This window comes from Suricata suricatta, chromosome 8 (assembly GCF_006229205.1).
Source record: "Suricata suricatta isolate VVHF042 chromosome 8, meerkat_22Aug2017_6uvM2_HiC, whole genome shotgun sequence".
Taxonomy (NCBI): domain Eukaryota; kingdom Metazoa; phylum Chordata; class Mammalia; order Carnivora; family Herpestidae; genus Suricata; species Suricata suricatta.
Window position 1 is genome coordinate 129,853,188 of NC_043707.1, and position 17,686 is coordinate 129,870,873.

The 17,686-nt window shown below is 52.9% G+C and overlaps 1 protein-coding gene across 1 annotated transcript in view; it reads right to left on the reverse strand.

Annotated features, from left to right (window-relative positions):
- PADI1 (peptidyl arginine deiminase 1) overlaps positions 1–17,686 on the reverse strand; it is a 36,832-nt gene that overhangs the window by 16,131 nt on the left and 3,015 nt on the right. The window contains exons 2-3 of the mRNA XM_029948368.1: positions 1,512–1,692; positions 325–397 (exon numbers count right to left, since the gene is read on the reverse strand). Of these exons, the coding sequence (XP_029804228.1) occupies positions 325–397; positions 1,512–1,692 (254 nt within the window). The remainder of the gene's footprint in view (positions 1–324; positions 398–1,511; positions 1,693–17,686) is intronic.

Sequence of the window (17,686 nt, forward strand, 5' to 3'; positions counted from 1 at the left end):
TTCTAGGTGCTGGTTCCTAGGTTCAGGAAGGGATCTTGGCGTTCCAGTGGTGTGACATTGTGGGGACTCCAGAGGAAGGGGGCCTGCTATGGGTCTAGCTGCTGACCTATGGGTGGCACAGTGTCTAGATTCTGGTGGCCCTAAGTATTGCTGTGTCCCTGTCTCTGAGGTTCTAGATGAATGGAAGGCCTCTGGGGAAGCTCCTTGATGGTGGAGGAAGATGGCCACGGGCCTTGCACTTGGGGGTTCCCCTAAGACCCTCAGGTGGGCAACATGGGGGGAGGGGCGGGCATGAACGGGGAGCTGGGGGGGGGCGGTCCTTACCGACACCAGTGAGGTAGAGCACGCTGTGGCCCAGGGCACCAGCCGCCTGCGGCCCGAAGTAGGAGACTTTCACCTGTGGGGACATCGTCAGCCCTAAGCCAGCACGGCCACCCCCTCAGAGATGGCAGGGGCAGGGGGAGGAGAAGGGGGACACCCCGATAGTCCCTGCCTAGAGGCGGGGACGCCTGGGCATCCCAAGACACTGCGGAAGGTCCAAGATTCACAGTCTCCTGGCTTGGACCCCGGGCTCCCTTCCCCAGCTAGAGACACAGTGGGTCCCTCCCTGGTCTAGGGCTGGGCAGGGGGTGCACCCAGAGGGGGCACCTAGACCCTTGGGCACCCATGGAGACGTCAAAGAGGAAGAAGGAGGGAAGGGGCAGCTGACGCCATTGACGTAGGCAAGTTACTCAGCCTGTTTAGGCTTCTATTTCTTCATCTGTAAAATGGGAACAATGACCACATGCCATCCCCCCAAGAAAGGCCAATGGTCACAGCTTGTCCCATGGTCCAGAACCCAGGCCAAGGGCTCTACCAGGGCCCTGTCACTGAGCTCCCAGGATGGGCCCAGGGGTCCTCGCCCCTTCGCAGGGAGGCCACTCCAGGCCCTCCCCGCAGGCATGCAGCCAGGAAGCAGAGGAGGTAGGATTTGAACCCATGGCAGACTCCAGGGCCCCTGCTTTGCGGGGGGAGAACAGCTTTACAGTCTCTGCCTCTTCCCCGTCGGGGGAGAAAGGGCCGTGGGTCTCTGTGTGCCTGGGGGCAAGTGGCAAGGGTGTGGTCGGTGAAGGAGAAGTCTTTCTTCTTCCTTAGCTCAGGGACCCCTGCAGATTGAGGCGGGCACCTGCATCTGCACGCACGCGTGTGCCCGGAGTGCCCACAGGGCCCTGCCTGCTGCGGGGGCTGGTCTCAGTGTCTGTGCGCAGTTCCAACACAGGGATTAAGGTGCAGGTGCTTGTGAACTTGAGGGGACGCCTAGGCCTGTTTTCATGGGCGTATTCATTCATGGGTGAGTGTGTGACATTGAGGAGTGTGTGCATTTGTGACGTTGTGGTGTGTGTGTACGTGTGACATGGCAGGTGTGCACATGGGACGCTGCAGCACTGCGTGAGTGGAGGTGTCGGGGTGACACGTGCATGAGTGGGGGTTGGGAGACGCAGCCCCTGACTGAGGAGCCGGGGGTCCCTCACCTTGAGGTCGTGTAAGTCCTTACTGGCAGCGTCCACGGATATGGTCACATCCACGTTGGCGTTCAGGGGCCAGCTGGTCTTGCCTGGGGGCACTGTCACCCGTGCTGGGTCATAGACCATGAAAACCTCCACTCCGGAGCTCCCAGAAACCCCGAAGGTCTCGGCACCCTTGGGCACGTCACTGACAGAAAGGAGAGAGGGAAGGTTCCAGGGGACTCGGGAGAGAGGCCACAGCGGGGGGCCGGGGGCTGGGGCAACCAAGGGACGCAAACCTCAGCTCGCCCTAACCTGCCACCGGCCAGGAAACCAGCCCGGCTGCGCACCAGGAAGCCCGGACTCCATCCCAGCTCTGATTCCCACGGGACCCACCCTGGGCACCTCGTCCTCTGGCCTCAGTCTCCCCGTCTGTAACCTGAGGGGTTGGAGCAGAGCATTGGCTCTAGCGGCATGGCCCCTTCAGGGGACCTCGTGTGGAATCCAGGACATGAGACAGACGGGAGGAGCGGGCCATGGAGCTGAGTCACAGCATTTAAGCCCCTGCCCTGACAGTGGTCCCCAAGGCTCCAGAGAGCAGAGACGGCCAACCCCTACCAAAGGCTTCCGTTCTGATACTTGCAAATTCTCCAGCCCAATAGGACACCCACTTGGCCATCTGCCTCCCACCACCTGTACCGCCACCGCCCGATCGCCGGGCAGCCTCCTCACGGGCCTCCCTGGACCCCCGGGTCCCCCCTCTGTCCAGCACGCAGCACACAGAAGCAGGCTCTGTTGTTCCTTTGCTCAGAAGCAGTGCTTCCTGTCCCACTCAGTAAGAGACAAAGCCCTCCCGGTGGCTTACCAGGCCCCCTTTGATGTGCCCCTGCCACCCCCCTGACCTTCTTCCCACTATGCTCCCCCTGGTCCTCTCTGCTCCAGCCACATTGACCTCCCAGCGGGTCCATGAAGCCGCCAGTCTGTCCTGCCTCAGGGCCTTTGCACGGACTGTTTCCTCTGCATAGAATGCTCTTCCCCCAGATAATCCACACAGCTCATTGCCTTACCCTCTTCAGGGTTTGGCTTAAAGGTCACCTTCTCAGTGAGCCCCCTCCCATCACTTCTTTTAATCCTGCACCTTGCCCCCACCCTCTCCCCCTTCACTGTATACCTCTCACTCACTTCTCCTCTGAGAAGCTGAACAACAGAACTACACATCAGTGTTTTTCCCTCCCTTACCTGTCAGGGATCTCCCCTGACACTCCCCAGGACAGAGCCATCAGCTCAAGGCTCAAGGCCAAGTCCGCTTACAGACGCCTACCTGACTGCAAAGATGCTGGGCCAGAGGGGTCCTGCCTCCATCCTTCCCTGGACTGCTGAGAACCCACCCAGATATCAAACCCTCGGGAGAAACCAGGCACCCCTCCAAACCCCCCACCATGGTCACCTGTGCCTCCACGGACAATGGTGACGGGGGTCATCATCACAAGAACCCCAAGGCGCCCTCAGTCCTGGCGCCCTGACACTCAGCACGGCCCCTCAAGGCTGTTATCTCCTCATTTCACAGATGCCGCAGGGTAGAGAGGAGACTGGAGGGAGCCCCGCAGGCTATTGTCACCCCACTCATCCTGGGAGCCTTGGGACCTTCAGGGTCCCCCATCACGCACGCCCTCCGTCCCTGTTTAATCAGTTACCATAGGAACTCAAGGACCCCAGATGCCCATCCTCTGACCCCACTTCCAGACCATCCTTCGCGCCACCGCTTACACGGGGGCCTCGACGACATCACAGAATGTCCCTGACCTTCCTGCTGCCTCAGAAACCTGCTCCCCACAGAGGGCAGCGTCCCCCTCGCTTCCCCTACCACTGGGCCCAGAGGTGGGAGGGGGTCCTGCGTGCTCCTCCCCGTCGCTTCCAGACCATCCTCACTCTGCGCTCATTCCTGGAGGGGGCCGGGCCCGCCACCAATCTCCAGAGCTCCTGCCACCACTTACAGTTACAGCAGCCATGTGGGTGACGGGCCAGCTCCGGGCGTCTCTGTGCCTGACCTCCTTCTCCTGTCCTCCACCCTCTCCAGGGCGGATCCTGGACTTTGTCGTCACCAAGAACCGAGCCCGCCACAACCCCCTCCCTCCCTTCCCCGCTATCAGCAGCCCAGAATTCCTCCTGCTCACCTCCCAGCTCGCTCCCCTAACACACCGCCCCGTCAAGCCCCCAGCAAGTCCCCCCCTTCCGGTGGGACCTGTAACCACTGAAGGTGAGCCCTCACTATCCCCCTGGGCAGCCCGAGCCTTCCTGCTCTTTCTCCCCTCCCCAGGCTTAGAGTCCCTAGCCTGGGCCACAGTCACTCCCTGGCACCGCTGGGCTCTCTGTGCGCCTTTGCCTCCATCAGGCTGCCTAAGCTTTGCCCCTGCCCCTGTCCAGCCCCTCCCTCCCCATTCCGCACCTGCGCCCGCACAGCTGACCACAGCCCACCCAGGTTCACGATCGCTGTCCTCAAGTTCCCTTGTCGCTGCCCAGCAGCCTTACCATACTTCTGGGGGCTGGACAGCTGGGTAGAGAGGGGCCAGGGTTTCAGGCCTATTTGGAGGCTCCATCTCCTGGGTGCTGGGGTCAGGTGTTTGGTCTCGAGCTCCCAGATCAGGGATCCAGCTCTGAGCCCCAGGGCCAGGCTTTGGACTCCGGGCTCTGTGTTCCGACGTCCAAGTGGAACTTGTGTGTGGCACTAGAATGACCAGGTGCTCAAGATGCGGACAGGACTGGGCTGCCCCGAATTTCTCCCTCCATTTCTACGACCCGTCTGCCTGAGGTGGACGGGTAGGAGGGGACAGCTCGGACACCCATGCCTTTGTCTCTTCGGCTCCTTTACAGGAAAACGCCCCTGTTGTCAGGGCTCGCTGTCCGATTCTGCCTCCCTGTGGTCCCTAGGACCTGACACTAATCAGGCTCTCCTCCCCACGTGCCATTGAAACTGCTCTGTTTCCAAATCCACAGGTGCTTTCTCTTCTTCCTCTTGAGAACTGTCAGGGGCATCTGACCTAGATGCTCGCTGTCCTTGAAATCCTTGAAACACTTCCCACTTGGCCTCAGGTCACGAGGCTCTCCTCTCCTCTCCCAGACTTCTTTGCTGCCCTGACCTCCTAACGGCACAGTCCCCCAGTGGTGACGCGCTGGCCCCCACTAACCACCAGCAGGTGAGTGTGCATGTGTGTGCATATATTTAAGGTCAGAATGAATTTTACTGATACAAATGATGTGTGCCACACACTACACTAAAATTGTACACTACATTGTAAAGTTACTTGTAAATTCCACAAACCCCCCCGATCCTTACAGAATGCCTCTCACACCGCAACCAAACCATTCCTGCAACTCAACCACAGTTCCACAAGGGGAATTGCATCCCAATCTGCTAATTCTTTCCCCAATCAATGTGTCGTCATGAAAATCTGATACGGGACATACATGTGGATTGATATTCCCATTTGTGTTCAAGAAGAAAATGGAAGGAGGAGCACCTGGGGGGCTCAGTCGGTTAAGAACCTGACTCCAGCTCAGGTCATGATCATGCAGCTTGTGGGTTCGAGCCCCCCATCGGGCTCTGTGACGATGGCTCAGAGCCTGCTTCGGATTCTGTGTCTCCCTCTCTCTGCCCATCCTGCGCTCACATTCTCTTTCTCTTTGTCTCAAAAAAATAGATAAATATATAAACATTTAAAAAAAAAAAGAAGAGCAAATAGAAGGGAAGCTGTGAAGACTGAACTCCGTTGGTGCCACGGGCAACTTGTGCTGACTCAGCTACTGCTGGACTCACCCCGCCCCCGCTCCTCATGCTAATCTCCATATGACACGCGTTTAAAGTTTATCTGCATTAATTTCCTTTCCTTTATCAAAAAAGCAATAAGTGTGAGTCCGGGTTTGTGCCTTTCCCAATTTCTGTGGTATAGAGGCTTCCACCAATGGCCAAATTCAAGGTGCCAATGCAACATCAATAACTCAGAATTGCAAAGAAATGCATCATCACCCCTGGTAGGTAACTATTTCTACCATAAGGAGCGGAATGATCTCGAAGCATAGAGCACGGTAGAGTGTAGTAACACAGTAAGGAAGTGGTGCATTTTGAGGTATTACCGTTGTTTTAAATATGATTTATTTTGGAGCACTTGAGTGGCTCAGTCAGTTAAGCATCTGACTTCAACTCAGGTCATGATCTCACAGTTTGTGGGTTCGAGCCCTGCATCAGGCTCTGTGCTGACAGCTCAGAGTCTGAAGCCTGCTTCGGATTCTATGTCTCTCTCTCTCTGCCCCTCCCACTCTCACAGTCTCCCTCTGTTTCTCAAAAAATGAATAAAAACATTTTAAAAATTTTTAATTAAGTAAAAATAAATAAATATAATTTATTTAACTGTAAGCATATAGAGTTTAACTTTAAATACCATCATGGCTGGTAAACTTCCTAAAAAAATGGACAATGAAGTCCTCTTAGGGAAGGAACCTGCCATACTGCTAAAAATGTGTCCTGTTCACCTCTCTCCCAGCCTCCTCCAAAGGAACTCACAGCCCTTACCAGGTGACGTGCACTGGAGAAAAGGAAATAATCAGACTCTTCTGGTTTTCTTAGACACTGGCTCTGAACGGAGCCTAATTCCAGGAGCCCCACAGGTCACGGCTAACTGCTGACTGGAGCATAGGATTTTAGCGATCAGGTGACCAATGGGGTGAGCTCAGGTCCAGCTCCCAGTGGGTCTCCAAACCCAATCTGTTGGAGGGACGGGTCACACAGCTGCGAGTAAACACACAGCAACAAGCAGTGTCACCTCATATCTGGTGAGTGCGCCCCAGCTGGCTCTGGCCCATCTTGGTGCTCAGTCCTCTTGTCTGGTGACCCTCACCCCCTTGATGATCTGCACCTGCCACGCTGATATGCTTAGAACCCCCACTTTCCATCTCCAGACTCTTAGAGCCAACTGTGTTTTGAACATCTCCCTTGGGTGACTAACAGGCATTTTAAATGTAACGTGTCTGTATATACACATAAAGGGAACAATCCAACGAGAAGAGATTATTGTAAACACTTATGCACCGGCAGGAAAGCACCCAAGCCCATGAAGCAGCTGAAAACAAACATAAAGGAGGTAATGATGGTAATACAACAATATAAGGACCTTAACACCCACCTACGTCAATGGACATACATCGTCCTGATGGAAAATTGACAAGGGCACAGTGACCCAGACAGATCTGACAGACATGTATGGAACACTCCACATTAAAAGAGCAGGATACACATTCTTCTCACCATCGATCTTTTCTGGTCACAACACTATGAAGCTAAACATCAACCACAAGAAAACGTCTGGAAAGAACACAAATACTTGTAGGTTACATAACACGCTTCTGAACAATCCATGTTTCAGTGAATGAAATAAGAAATCAAAGAGGAAATTTTAAAAATACCTATAGACAAATGAAAATGAAAACACAACTGTCCAAAATCTTCAGAATGCAGCAAAGGTGGTTCTAAGAGGGAAGTTTACACAGTACAAGCCTAACTCAACAAGCAAGAAAAATTTCAAATAATGTGACCTTACACCTGAAGGACCTGGAAAATGAACAACAAACAAAACTCAAAACTAGTAGAAGAAAGGTCATGATAAAGATCAAAGCTGAAACATACAAAGTAGAAACTAAAAAACCCAACTGAAGAGATCAATGAAACCGGGAGCTGGTTCTTTGAAAAGATCAATAAACTTGATAAACCTTTAGCCAGACTTGAGAGAGAGAGAGAGAGAGAGCTCAAATAAACAAAATCAGAAACAAAAGAGGAGAAATAACAACAGACACAACAGAAATACAAAGGATTATAAGAGCATATTATGAAAAATTATGTGCCAACAAACTGGACAACCTAGTAGAAACGGATAAATTCTTAGAGACATATAACCCACAAAAATGAAACAGAAGAAATAAAAACATTGAACAGACCAATAGCCAGCAATGAAATTGAATCAGTAAATTAAAAAAAAAAAAAAACTCTCAACAAACAGAAGTCCAGGATCAGACGGCTTCATGAGTGACTTCTACCAAACATCCAAAGAAAAGTCAATACCTATTCTTCTCACACTGTTCCAAAAAACAGAAGAGAAGCTTCCAAACCTGTTCTATGAGGCCATCATTATCTCATATCAAAACCAGATAAAGATACCACAGAAAAAGAGAACTACAGGCCAATATCTCTGAGGAACATAGGTGCAAAACTCCTCAACAAAATATGAGCAAACTGAATCCATCAATACATTCTTAAAAATCATTCACTACAATCAAGTATGATTTATTTCTGCAATGCAAGGTTGGTTCAATATCTGCAAATCAATCAACATGAGACATCACATCAACAAGGGAAAGGATAAAAACCATATTGTCATTTCAATAGAAGCAGAAAAAGCATCTGACAAAGTTCAACATCCATTTATGATAAAACCTCTCAACCTGCAGGTTTAGAGTTAACATACCCCCACATAATGAAGGCCTTAAATATAAACCCACAGCTACAATCATACCCCATGGGGAAAAACTGAGAGCCTTTTCCCTAAGGTCAGAAATGAGACAAGGATGTCACTCTTACCACTTTTATCCAACATAGCGCTGGAACTGCTAGCCACAGCAATCAGGCAACGAAAAGAAAAAGGCATCCATATTGAATGAAGTAAAATTGTCACGATCTGCAGATGACATAATACTATATATTTAAAATCCTGAAGACTCTACCAAAAAACTGCTGGAACTGATAAATGGAGTCAGTAAGGTTGCAGGAAACAAAATCAATATACAGAAGTCTGTTGCATTTCTATACACTAGTAACGAAGCAGCAGAAAGAGAAATTGACAATCGCGCCAAAACTAATAGAATACCCAGGAATAAACTTAACCAGAAGTAAGAGACCTGTACTCTGTTAACTATAAAACACTCTGAAAGAAACTGAAGATGACACAAATGAATGGAATGATATGCCATGCAGAGAAACTGGAAGGACAAACCTTGTGAAAATGTCCATGCCATCCAAGGCAACCTATAGATTTAATACTGTCCAAAACACTGACAGCATTTTTCCCACGACTAGAACAAATAGTCCTAAAACTTGTATGGAATCACTAAGGACCCAGGATAGCCAAAGCAATCCTGAAAAAGAAGAACCAAATTGGAAGTATCAAAATTCCAGATATCAAGATACACTACCAAGCTATCATAATCAAAACAGGATGGCACTGGCACAAAAATAGACACATTGATCAGTGAAAGAGAGAGAGAATGCAGAAACAAATCCACAATTATATGGTCAATTAATCTTCAGCAAAGGAGGCAAAAATATGCACTGGGGAAAAAGACAGTCTCTTCAACAAATGGTATTGGGAAAACCGGACAGCAACACGCAGAAAAATGAAATGACAACTTGCTTACACCATACACAAAAATAAATTCAGAATGGATTAAGGACCTAAACGTGAGACCTGAAACCAGAAAATTCCTAAAGGAAAGCAAAGGCATTCATTTTTTTGACATTAGCCATAGCAGCGTTTTTCTAGACATGTCTCATGAGGCAAGGGAAGCAAAAGCAAAAATCAGCTCCTTGACACATCAAAACAAAATACTTCTGCACAGCAAAGGACAACATCAACAAAACTAAGAGATAATCTACTGAATGGGAGAAGATATTTCCAAATGACGTATCTGATAAAGGGCTAGTATCCAAAATATATAACAAACATATACAACTCAACACCCACAAGAACACATAATCCAAACAAAAATGGGCAGAAGCCATGAACAGACATTTCTCCCAAGAAAGACATCCAGATAGGCAACAGACACGTGAAAAGAAGCTCACCGTCACTCATCATCAGGGAAATGTAGATCAAAACTACAGTGACAGAAACTCGTGGTTGGCCCAGTCAGTGGATGTCCAACTCTTGATTTTGGCTCAGGTCATGATCTCAGAGTTGTGGAATCAAACCCTGCATTGGGCTCTGAGCTGAGCATGGAGCCTGCTTAAGATTCTCTCTCTCCCCCTCTCTCCTCTTCTCCCCCACTCTCTCTCTCTCTCTCTCTCTCAAAAGAAAAAGAAATCTACAATAAGATATCACCTCACACCTGTCAGAATGGCTAAAATCAAAAGCACAAGAAATAATAAGTGCTGGCAAGGATGGGAATGCAAATCGGCGCAGCCATTCTGAGAAGCAGTCTAGAAGTGACACAAAAAATTAAAAATTAAAAATAGAATTCCCATACGATCCCATAATTTCCCTATGGAGTATTTACCCAAGCAACACGAAAACACAATTTGAAAAGATACATGCACTAGAGCAGCACTAGGTACAATAGCCAAGTTACGGGAGCAGCCCAAGTGCCCGTCGATAGGTGAGTGGACACAGAACAGGTGGTACGGATGTGGATCACATACACACAACGGACGATGATCCAGCCATAAGAAAGGGTCAGTCTTGCCATATGCAAAACATGGGTGGATCGAGAGAGTACAGCAAGTGAAACGAAGACAGACACCATGTGATTTCAGTCGTAGGTGGAGTTTAAGAAACAAAACGAAGGAACAAAGGGGAAAAAAAAAGAGAGACACCAAAAAAACAGACTGAACAAGAAACTGACAGTTACTAGAGGGGAGGCGGGTGGAGGGATGGGGGAAATAGGGGCCGGGGGATGAGAGTGCGCTTCTCGTGGGGAGCACGGAGTCGGGCCCAGAACGGTTGGACCACTGCATCGTGCCCCTGAAACTAGTGTAACACTGTATGTTCGCAATACTGGAATAATTAAAAGAAAAAAAAAGACATTCTACTCTAAAAAACAAGAATCATATCAGGGCGCCTGGGTGGCTCAGTCACTTAAGCGTCCGACTTTGGCTCCGGTCATGATCTCATGGGTTGTGGGTTCAGGCCCCGCGTTGGGCTCGTGCTGACAGCTCAGAGCCTGGAGCCTGCTTCGGATTCTGTGTCTCCCTCTCTCTCTGCATGTCTCCCATGAGCACTCTGTCTTTCTCTCTCTCTCAAAAATAAATAAACATTTAAAAATTTTTTAAACAATAATAGTATAAATAAATAAATAAATAGATGTAAAGTGTCCCACATCAAACCCCTACTCCCCCACCCCTGCCCTGTCCAAACCACCTCAGGACCTGGTACTGCCCCTCCATGCTCAGATTCTTCCTGGGGTCCCTTCCGGCCCTCCCTCCCTCATACACCCAGAGCCCCAACAGACCCTAACGCCTCGGCCTCCACATCACCTCCAGAGCGGACCCTCTCCCCTCCTCCATGGCTAATGCCCCAGCACAGACCACCAGCTGCTTTCACGTGGATTTTTAAAACAGGCTGGTCTTCTGCTGCCCTCAGTCTGTTCTCGACTTTTTTCTTTTTTAAGTGCCACAGCGTCCCTCCTACTCATAAGCCTTCCACAGAGCGTCTGTGGTCTGCCCCAAACTGGCTTCCTGACCATGTGACTCCTCCCACCTCCCCACGACCCCAGCTCCTTGCTCTCCCCCCAGCACCTCAGCTCACTCCCACCCCAGGCCCTTTGCACCTGCAGTCCTTATTCACAATGCTCAGATCGCTGATACCCGCTGAGGCCTCCCTCCCTCATTCCTTCTCGGGGACGTCTTCTCTGCCCAGTTTAGGACAGTGTGATAGGGAGGACACCATGAACCCCTGCTTCCTCACTCTATGACCCAATTTCATTTCACCTGACATCTTCTGCTCATTTTGACATATTTGCTTATTGCCTGTCCCTCCCATTTCTCCTTCTAGAATGCAGCCGGGGTTTTTTCCCCACTTTACTCTCTCTAACGTCACTGTCACCTCAGCACCCAGCTCAGCGGTTGGCATGGAGAAGGAAGACAATAAACCCTTCTGTTCTGGATGAACCCAGAACCCCAGGACTGCCCTGGATTTGAATCCAAACTGCCTGATCCCCGAGCCTCCGCCCACTCATCCCGAGAGCAAGTAGGTGCAAGCCCGGGACCCCAGCTGGCGGCAGAAAGGTTCCGGGCTCGTGGGAGACCCCTGCCCCACCCCCACCCAGGGACTGCCATCACCAGATGCAGCCTTTCCAGGGGAGCCGGGCTCCGTGGGGGCCAGTCCCCAGCTTTGGGCAAAAGTTGACATTTCCAAGCCACGGCCCTGGCCGGCAACTCCCTATTTGGAGTGAGAAATAACAGAAATAACAATGCCAACAGCGATGGTAAAAGAAGAGGGGCAAAAAGAGTGGGACCTTCCAAGCCCAGCCTGCTTCTCGCCCCCCCCCCCCGGCTCAGTCACTGCCACCTCGGCTCCCCCACCTCTGTGGTGCTGGGAGTCCGGGCTCGGTTTCTCTCTTCCCACTGAGTCCCTAAAGGGCGGCCTCTGCAGGTCCCACCTGCCCCGTGGCCCCCTGGGCTTTCCAGATTCCGTCACTCCCATCCAGACAACTTCCCTTGCAATGGAAAGGGTGCAAAAGAGCCGAGGCCATCCCACCAGAAGCTTTGCAGACTGGGAGGGAAAGGGAGAGGAAGGGGACCCCGGGAGGGGCTGCTGTCCCCCCTGGTGCCCACACTGGGCAGGTGATGCCAGGCAGGCTCCCACCGCCTCAGATACCCATTCCAGGGGCATCCCCCACCCACCGACCCGAGCCCGGCCCCGATGAGGGGGTTCACACCGCCTTTCCTCATCGCTCAGGCGCCGGGATCTGTGGGTGGGGCCGTGGATTTAGGGCCGCTCTTGGGGGGTGTAACCAGCAGGCGTGGGACGTTGTGGTGAGCTCCAGGCCCGCCCACGGCGGTAGGAGCCTCTCACTTCACACCGACCTGCCTGCTTCCCTCTGGGGAGTCTCACCGCGCAGATCCAACCCAAACTCAGTCAGGTGGGAGTCATGGGTTTGCGAGCACCCCTTAGATCAGAGGGTCTAAGTCATTACCATGTAATCGCTGTTGTCTTTGTCATCATTCCCACCGCTAGGCTGATGAGCAGGTGCGCTCCCCTTGTCTGCCCTGTCCTGTCTCTGCAGGGGTGAGGGATGAGGGTGGGGAAGGGGGGAGGCAGAATCGTTTACATTCTTGAAGACCCATTTCCAGGGGTGCCTGGGTGACTCGGTTGAGCATCCGACTTCAGCTCAGGTCATGATCTCACAGTCCTGGGTTCAAGCCCCGCTTTGGGCTCTGTGCTGACGGCTCAGAGCCCGGAGCCTGCTTCAGATTCTTTGTCTCCCCCTCTCTCTGCCCCTCCCCAGCTCGCTCTCTGTCTCTGTCTCTCAAAATAAAGACATAAAAAAAAAAAAACCCATTTCCAATGCCACCTCTTTCGTGGAGGGAAGTGTGGGCTCTGTGTGGAGTGCGGTGGCCTCAAACCTGGTCATTCAACTGCTCTGAGCCTCTACTGTCCCCCTCTGTAAAATGGGTATACTCCAAAGGGCTACTTCCTAGGGCTGTTGGGGGGATTCCATGAGATGATGCATTTAAAGTGTTTGGCACACAGTAGGTGCTTAATAGGCCTTAGGTGCCATTGTCACTGTTACTATTACCATCCCCAGAGCCCCCAGCAGCCGAGCCCACTCGGGCCAGATCCCCGTGTCCTTCCTTCCCTTCGTGTTCCCACAGCGCTGGTTCACACCTTCCTTGGGGCCCTTTCACAGTTCGACTGTGCCACCCAGTCCTGCCTGACTCCTCCTGCACAGCCTCACACCCCGTGCCCCAACCCAGGCCTGGAATCCCACATTAGTAAGGAGGCTGCAAGGAGACAGAACAGACTCTTAGAGAAGCTCACAGAAGGGGGCGCAGGGGGTGGGAATTTCAAGTCAACAGGGAACTTGCAGCCATCACCCGCCTTGTAGGGCACAAGGCAGCATGTTCCACGGGTAACATTGAGATGGGGTGCACTGGGGTGGCATTTTCAAGCACCTACTATGTGCCAGGCACATGCTCCATTTCTGATGCTTGGGATCTCATCCATGCTCACAACCACAACCCTCCCCCGTATGTGCTGCTGTCCTCATTTAGTAGATGAAGAAATCTCAGAGAGGTTAAGTAACTTTCCTGGGGTCACACAGCAGGCCAAGGGAGGAGGGAGCATCAGGTTTGTCTTCTATCTTAGGCTGTCCTGGCCGACATTAAAATGAACGTGTGTGCCCTGGGCACATCCCCAGTGGGGACCGGAAGGATGAGATAGTTGGGGAAGATACGGGAAGGGAAAAGGAAAATGTTGAAACTTGGCAACATGAGCTCCTCAGGATGGCTCCTCCGCAGTGGGTAGGGGAGGCCAAGGCAGCAGGTGGGGCACCGAGTCAGGAGAACCGTATCCCCTCCTCCTACACACGCACCTGAACTCTACAGGGGTGAGGTCAGGGTAGGCCAAGAGGGCCGCGCCCATGAACTCCTGGCTCCTGCCCACCGAAAACAATGAGCCTGTGTAGTAGCTGCATAAGCCTTGGGTCAGAGAGGGATCCCGGAGATCATGTTGGCCTGCCTCCTGCCCGTGGTAGGACTCCGTGCTTGAACACTTCCTGTGCCAGACAACTCACTACCTAACACCTCTTTGTGTTTTGACAGCTCAGGTAATTAGAAAGCTTTTCCTTTTGCTTAGCTGCGCCCTGCCTCCCAGAAGCTTCCTCCCACGGGGCTCAGCAGGCCACACCTTCTCTCAACTACTCAGAAATTTACTGCCTGGTCTCTAAGGAGAGGAGCAACATGGCAACCCCGGGGAAGTCTCTCCCGTGCCCTTGTCAGACCTGCCACTTGGACTTCAGCAGCCCCTGGGGATAGAGTTTGGAGGTTTGGGGCCCCTCTTCCCAGCCTAGGGTCTGGGCAGGAAGGGCAGAATAGTGCTGACCGGCCTCCGGCTGGGTGGGTGGGGATGGGAGCTTTGTGGCAATGGACCGGTGTGTGCGGGAGGGTTGCCCAGGGCACAGTGCAGGGGAGAGGCGAGGGCAGGAAGGGAGAGTAATGCAGAATTGGATGGAAAGGCCGAAGAGCAAGCCAGGGGGCAGCTCTCAAGACGACCAGGCCAGATTAGCCTCACATCCAGCCAGCCACCTGCCCCCCGGGTTCCCCCGAGGGGCCACCTTCCAGAGAGCCTAGACTTGAAGTTTTCTAGCCTGAAGCCACAAGAAATGCCATAGGGCCAGCCGGCAGGATCCAGCAAGCCGTCTCTGAGAGGGCCAGCTCTGTGGGTGCCCCTGCTGGGAGCCGAGAGGCCCACAGAGCTGGCCGGCCCCCACGGGCTCCAGTCCTAAAGGACAGCAGCTCCCCAGGGGTGCATGGAGTTTCCAGTTCGTGCTACGGGCTGCTCGGCCTCCACGCGCATTCCCTGAGCACCTGCTGTCCATCGGGCCCCACGCTGGGCAGGGGAGAGTGGAGATGGATCGACCCGGCCCTGCCCTGTTGGGGTCCGCACGGGCAGGTAATCAACCCATTGTCCGCGCCACACAGCCCCTGTGTGCTGAGCAAGGAAGTCAGTGTTCCTCCACTCCTTTTACAGAAGACGTATTGAAATCCAAAGGGACGCAGTGGCGGAGCTGGGATTTGCCCCCACTTGGGTCTGAGTCCAAAGCTCAACCTCTGCCCTGATGCCCACCCCACCCCTCAAACTGACCCAGCAACGCTGAAGATTCCCAGATAAGGAAGTCTCTGGGGGTTGAACGCCCAGAATTTAGGACCAGGCAGACCTGGATTCAAATCCCAGCTCCAGCATGGGTGGGCTGTGTGGCTTGGGGCAAGTCTCTCAACCTCTCTGTATCTCACTTTCCTTGTCTGCAAAATGGGGATCATCGGTGCCCAGATCTCGCAGGCTTGCTGTGATATTTCATCGCCATGAGGTGGTGAGCACTCACTACAAGGCTGCGCATGGTCATTACCGGCCCAAAGAGCAAGGGGAGCGGGCAGATCCTGGAGAGAGGGCCGGTGGGTAAGAGGATCCTTGGACCTCCGTTTACTCTCCACGTGACCAAAATGGTGGATTGCTACCATCCATAACCTGAAGTTCTTTTTGCCCTCAGACTAAGGTGGGAGCCCCTCTTATGGGCTGGTATGGGCTGAATCACCTACAGGTATGGGCTGGATCACCTCCAGGTATGGGCTGGTTCGCCTCCAGAGCCAAGGCCAGCATGGAGCTGGACTCAGGGCAGGCTTTCAGTAACATCTGTTAATGACCACTGTGCCCCGTGGGGTAGAAGGCCACAGAGGGTCCCTCAACTTCCCAACCGTGGTGTGGCTTTCTCCTTGGACCTTCCGGGGTGCTCACTATGGCTGACAGAGGTCAGGAAGGCAATGATTGGCACCTTACAGGCCCCACATCACAGGCAGGCATTTTCTCCTAAATCTAGGGTGTGGCTGTATCCTCTCCCTCCTTCCTTCCTTCCTTCCCAGAGATAGTGATCATGGGTAAGTTCTGCTCTGTCATTGTTCAGGGAAGGCACACCCAGGGCCTGGAAGGAGGCCCCAGGGTGGGTAGGCCTTTCAAGCAGACCCCTGCCTTCCTGGGAGTGAGGGCTGCAGAGGAGGGGGCGGCAGCTGTCACCCACCCCGCGCAGGAGAGAGCGCCGTGAATGCGAAGTCAGGCGTGAGTCACTTCTTCTCTCTCACCTGCAGGTTCCCATGTGTGGAAGGAAAAGCGTGGCCGTGCTTCTGCATTTTGTGGACTGTGACATTCCTCTTCCAGAAAAGGGGGGCCCAATTCACAACAACAAATGTTCTCCTAATCTAGCATGGGCGAGACAGGCGCAGAGAGCCCCAGGGAGCCGACACCTCGGCTGGGTGGCGATTTGCTGGCTCCTTCGAGCCCCACATCCCACCCACCACATCTTGCAGCATCAGGACCACTTGGCGGAGCTGAACAGCTGCTTAGCAGCCCCAAGAGAAGGGAGTGGAAGCTTCTTTGGACGGAGCAAAGCTGAGGACATGTCACACGCAGACCATTTTGGGGGTCGTGAACAAAACCCCCATTCCTGGCGTGTCGAGTGTCCTCTCCGGATCCCCAGCTGGTCCGCCCACCGAGAAAGGGAGGAAAGGACAGGGAGAAGGAACAGCGGGGGGTTGGAGGTGATGGGAGCTGGAAGGGAAAGAAAAGGTGAAGAATGAGGATGGATTCCAGGGCCAAAAATGAGGGGAGGGGCGGGGAGAGGAGGGCAGAGTGGCTGATAGAGAGGGTCACGTGGGCTCAAATGGCAGGTGGCCAGGGGGACCAGGAGGCAGGGACACCTGTAGGATTAAGGAGTGGCTAGGGGCACCTGGGTGGTTCAGTCAGTTAAGTATCTGACTTTGCCTTAGGTCATGATCTCGCAGTTCGTGGGTTCAAGCTCCGCGTCAGGCTCCGTGCTGACAGCTCAGAGCCTGGAGCCTGCTTTGGATTCTGTGTCTCCCTCTCTCTCTCTGCTCCAAACCCGCTCACGCTGTCACTCTCTCAAAAATAAACATTAAAAAAAATAAATAAGTGGCTGACCTCGGCGGTCCAGCCGGATGCCAGCATCTTCCATTCCAAGAACCCACCCTCCACCATTCCATGTCCAGACTCGATGACACGCCGGCCCACACCCACCCACCTTCCGGTGGAACAGAGGGAGGACCCTGGCCTCACATTCTCCAGGCACCTCACGCTTAAACTGCAGCCTTACTTCTAAGAAAGGAATGCAGTGTGGCACAGGATGGAGCCAAGAAGACAGAAGGTCCTCGCCCGGCTTTTAAACCCGGGTCCTGGCCGGCTCTCAGAGCCTGTCAGTCACGACGAATTAGTGTCTGCATCAATCCTGTAATCATCCCGTGAGCAGCGCAGTCATGCTTCATCGTAGTCCTGTGCAAGTTAGAAGCATCCGGCGACTCAATGTAAACATTAAAAATGTGTCTCTATTAGAACTCTGTTCTGGCACTTTTGTTCTTTGAAGTTCACAGAACGGCAGGAAAATGCAGCCGCCGGGGCCTCTCTGGCTCATCAGAGCCCCCATCCCTGTGCACCTCCAATTCTACCAGTCCTATAGGAAGAGTCTGTTTTGCTTTGATGGTTTTGTGCGGGGCTGGGGGGGGGCGGGGCTTGGGAGAGATCCAGGAGAACGTGTCTGTCCCCCACGCAGCCAGCCTTCTCCTCCATTCCAGAGAATAAACATTCATTATGGCCTCTGGGCAGAGAGAGACTAGACTGAACCAGGTATGGATTCCCCACACTGCCCACACCCTCTTTTTT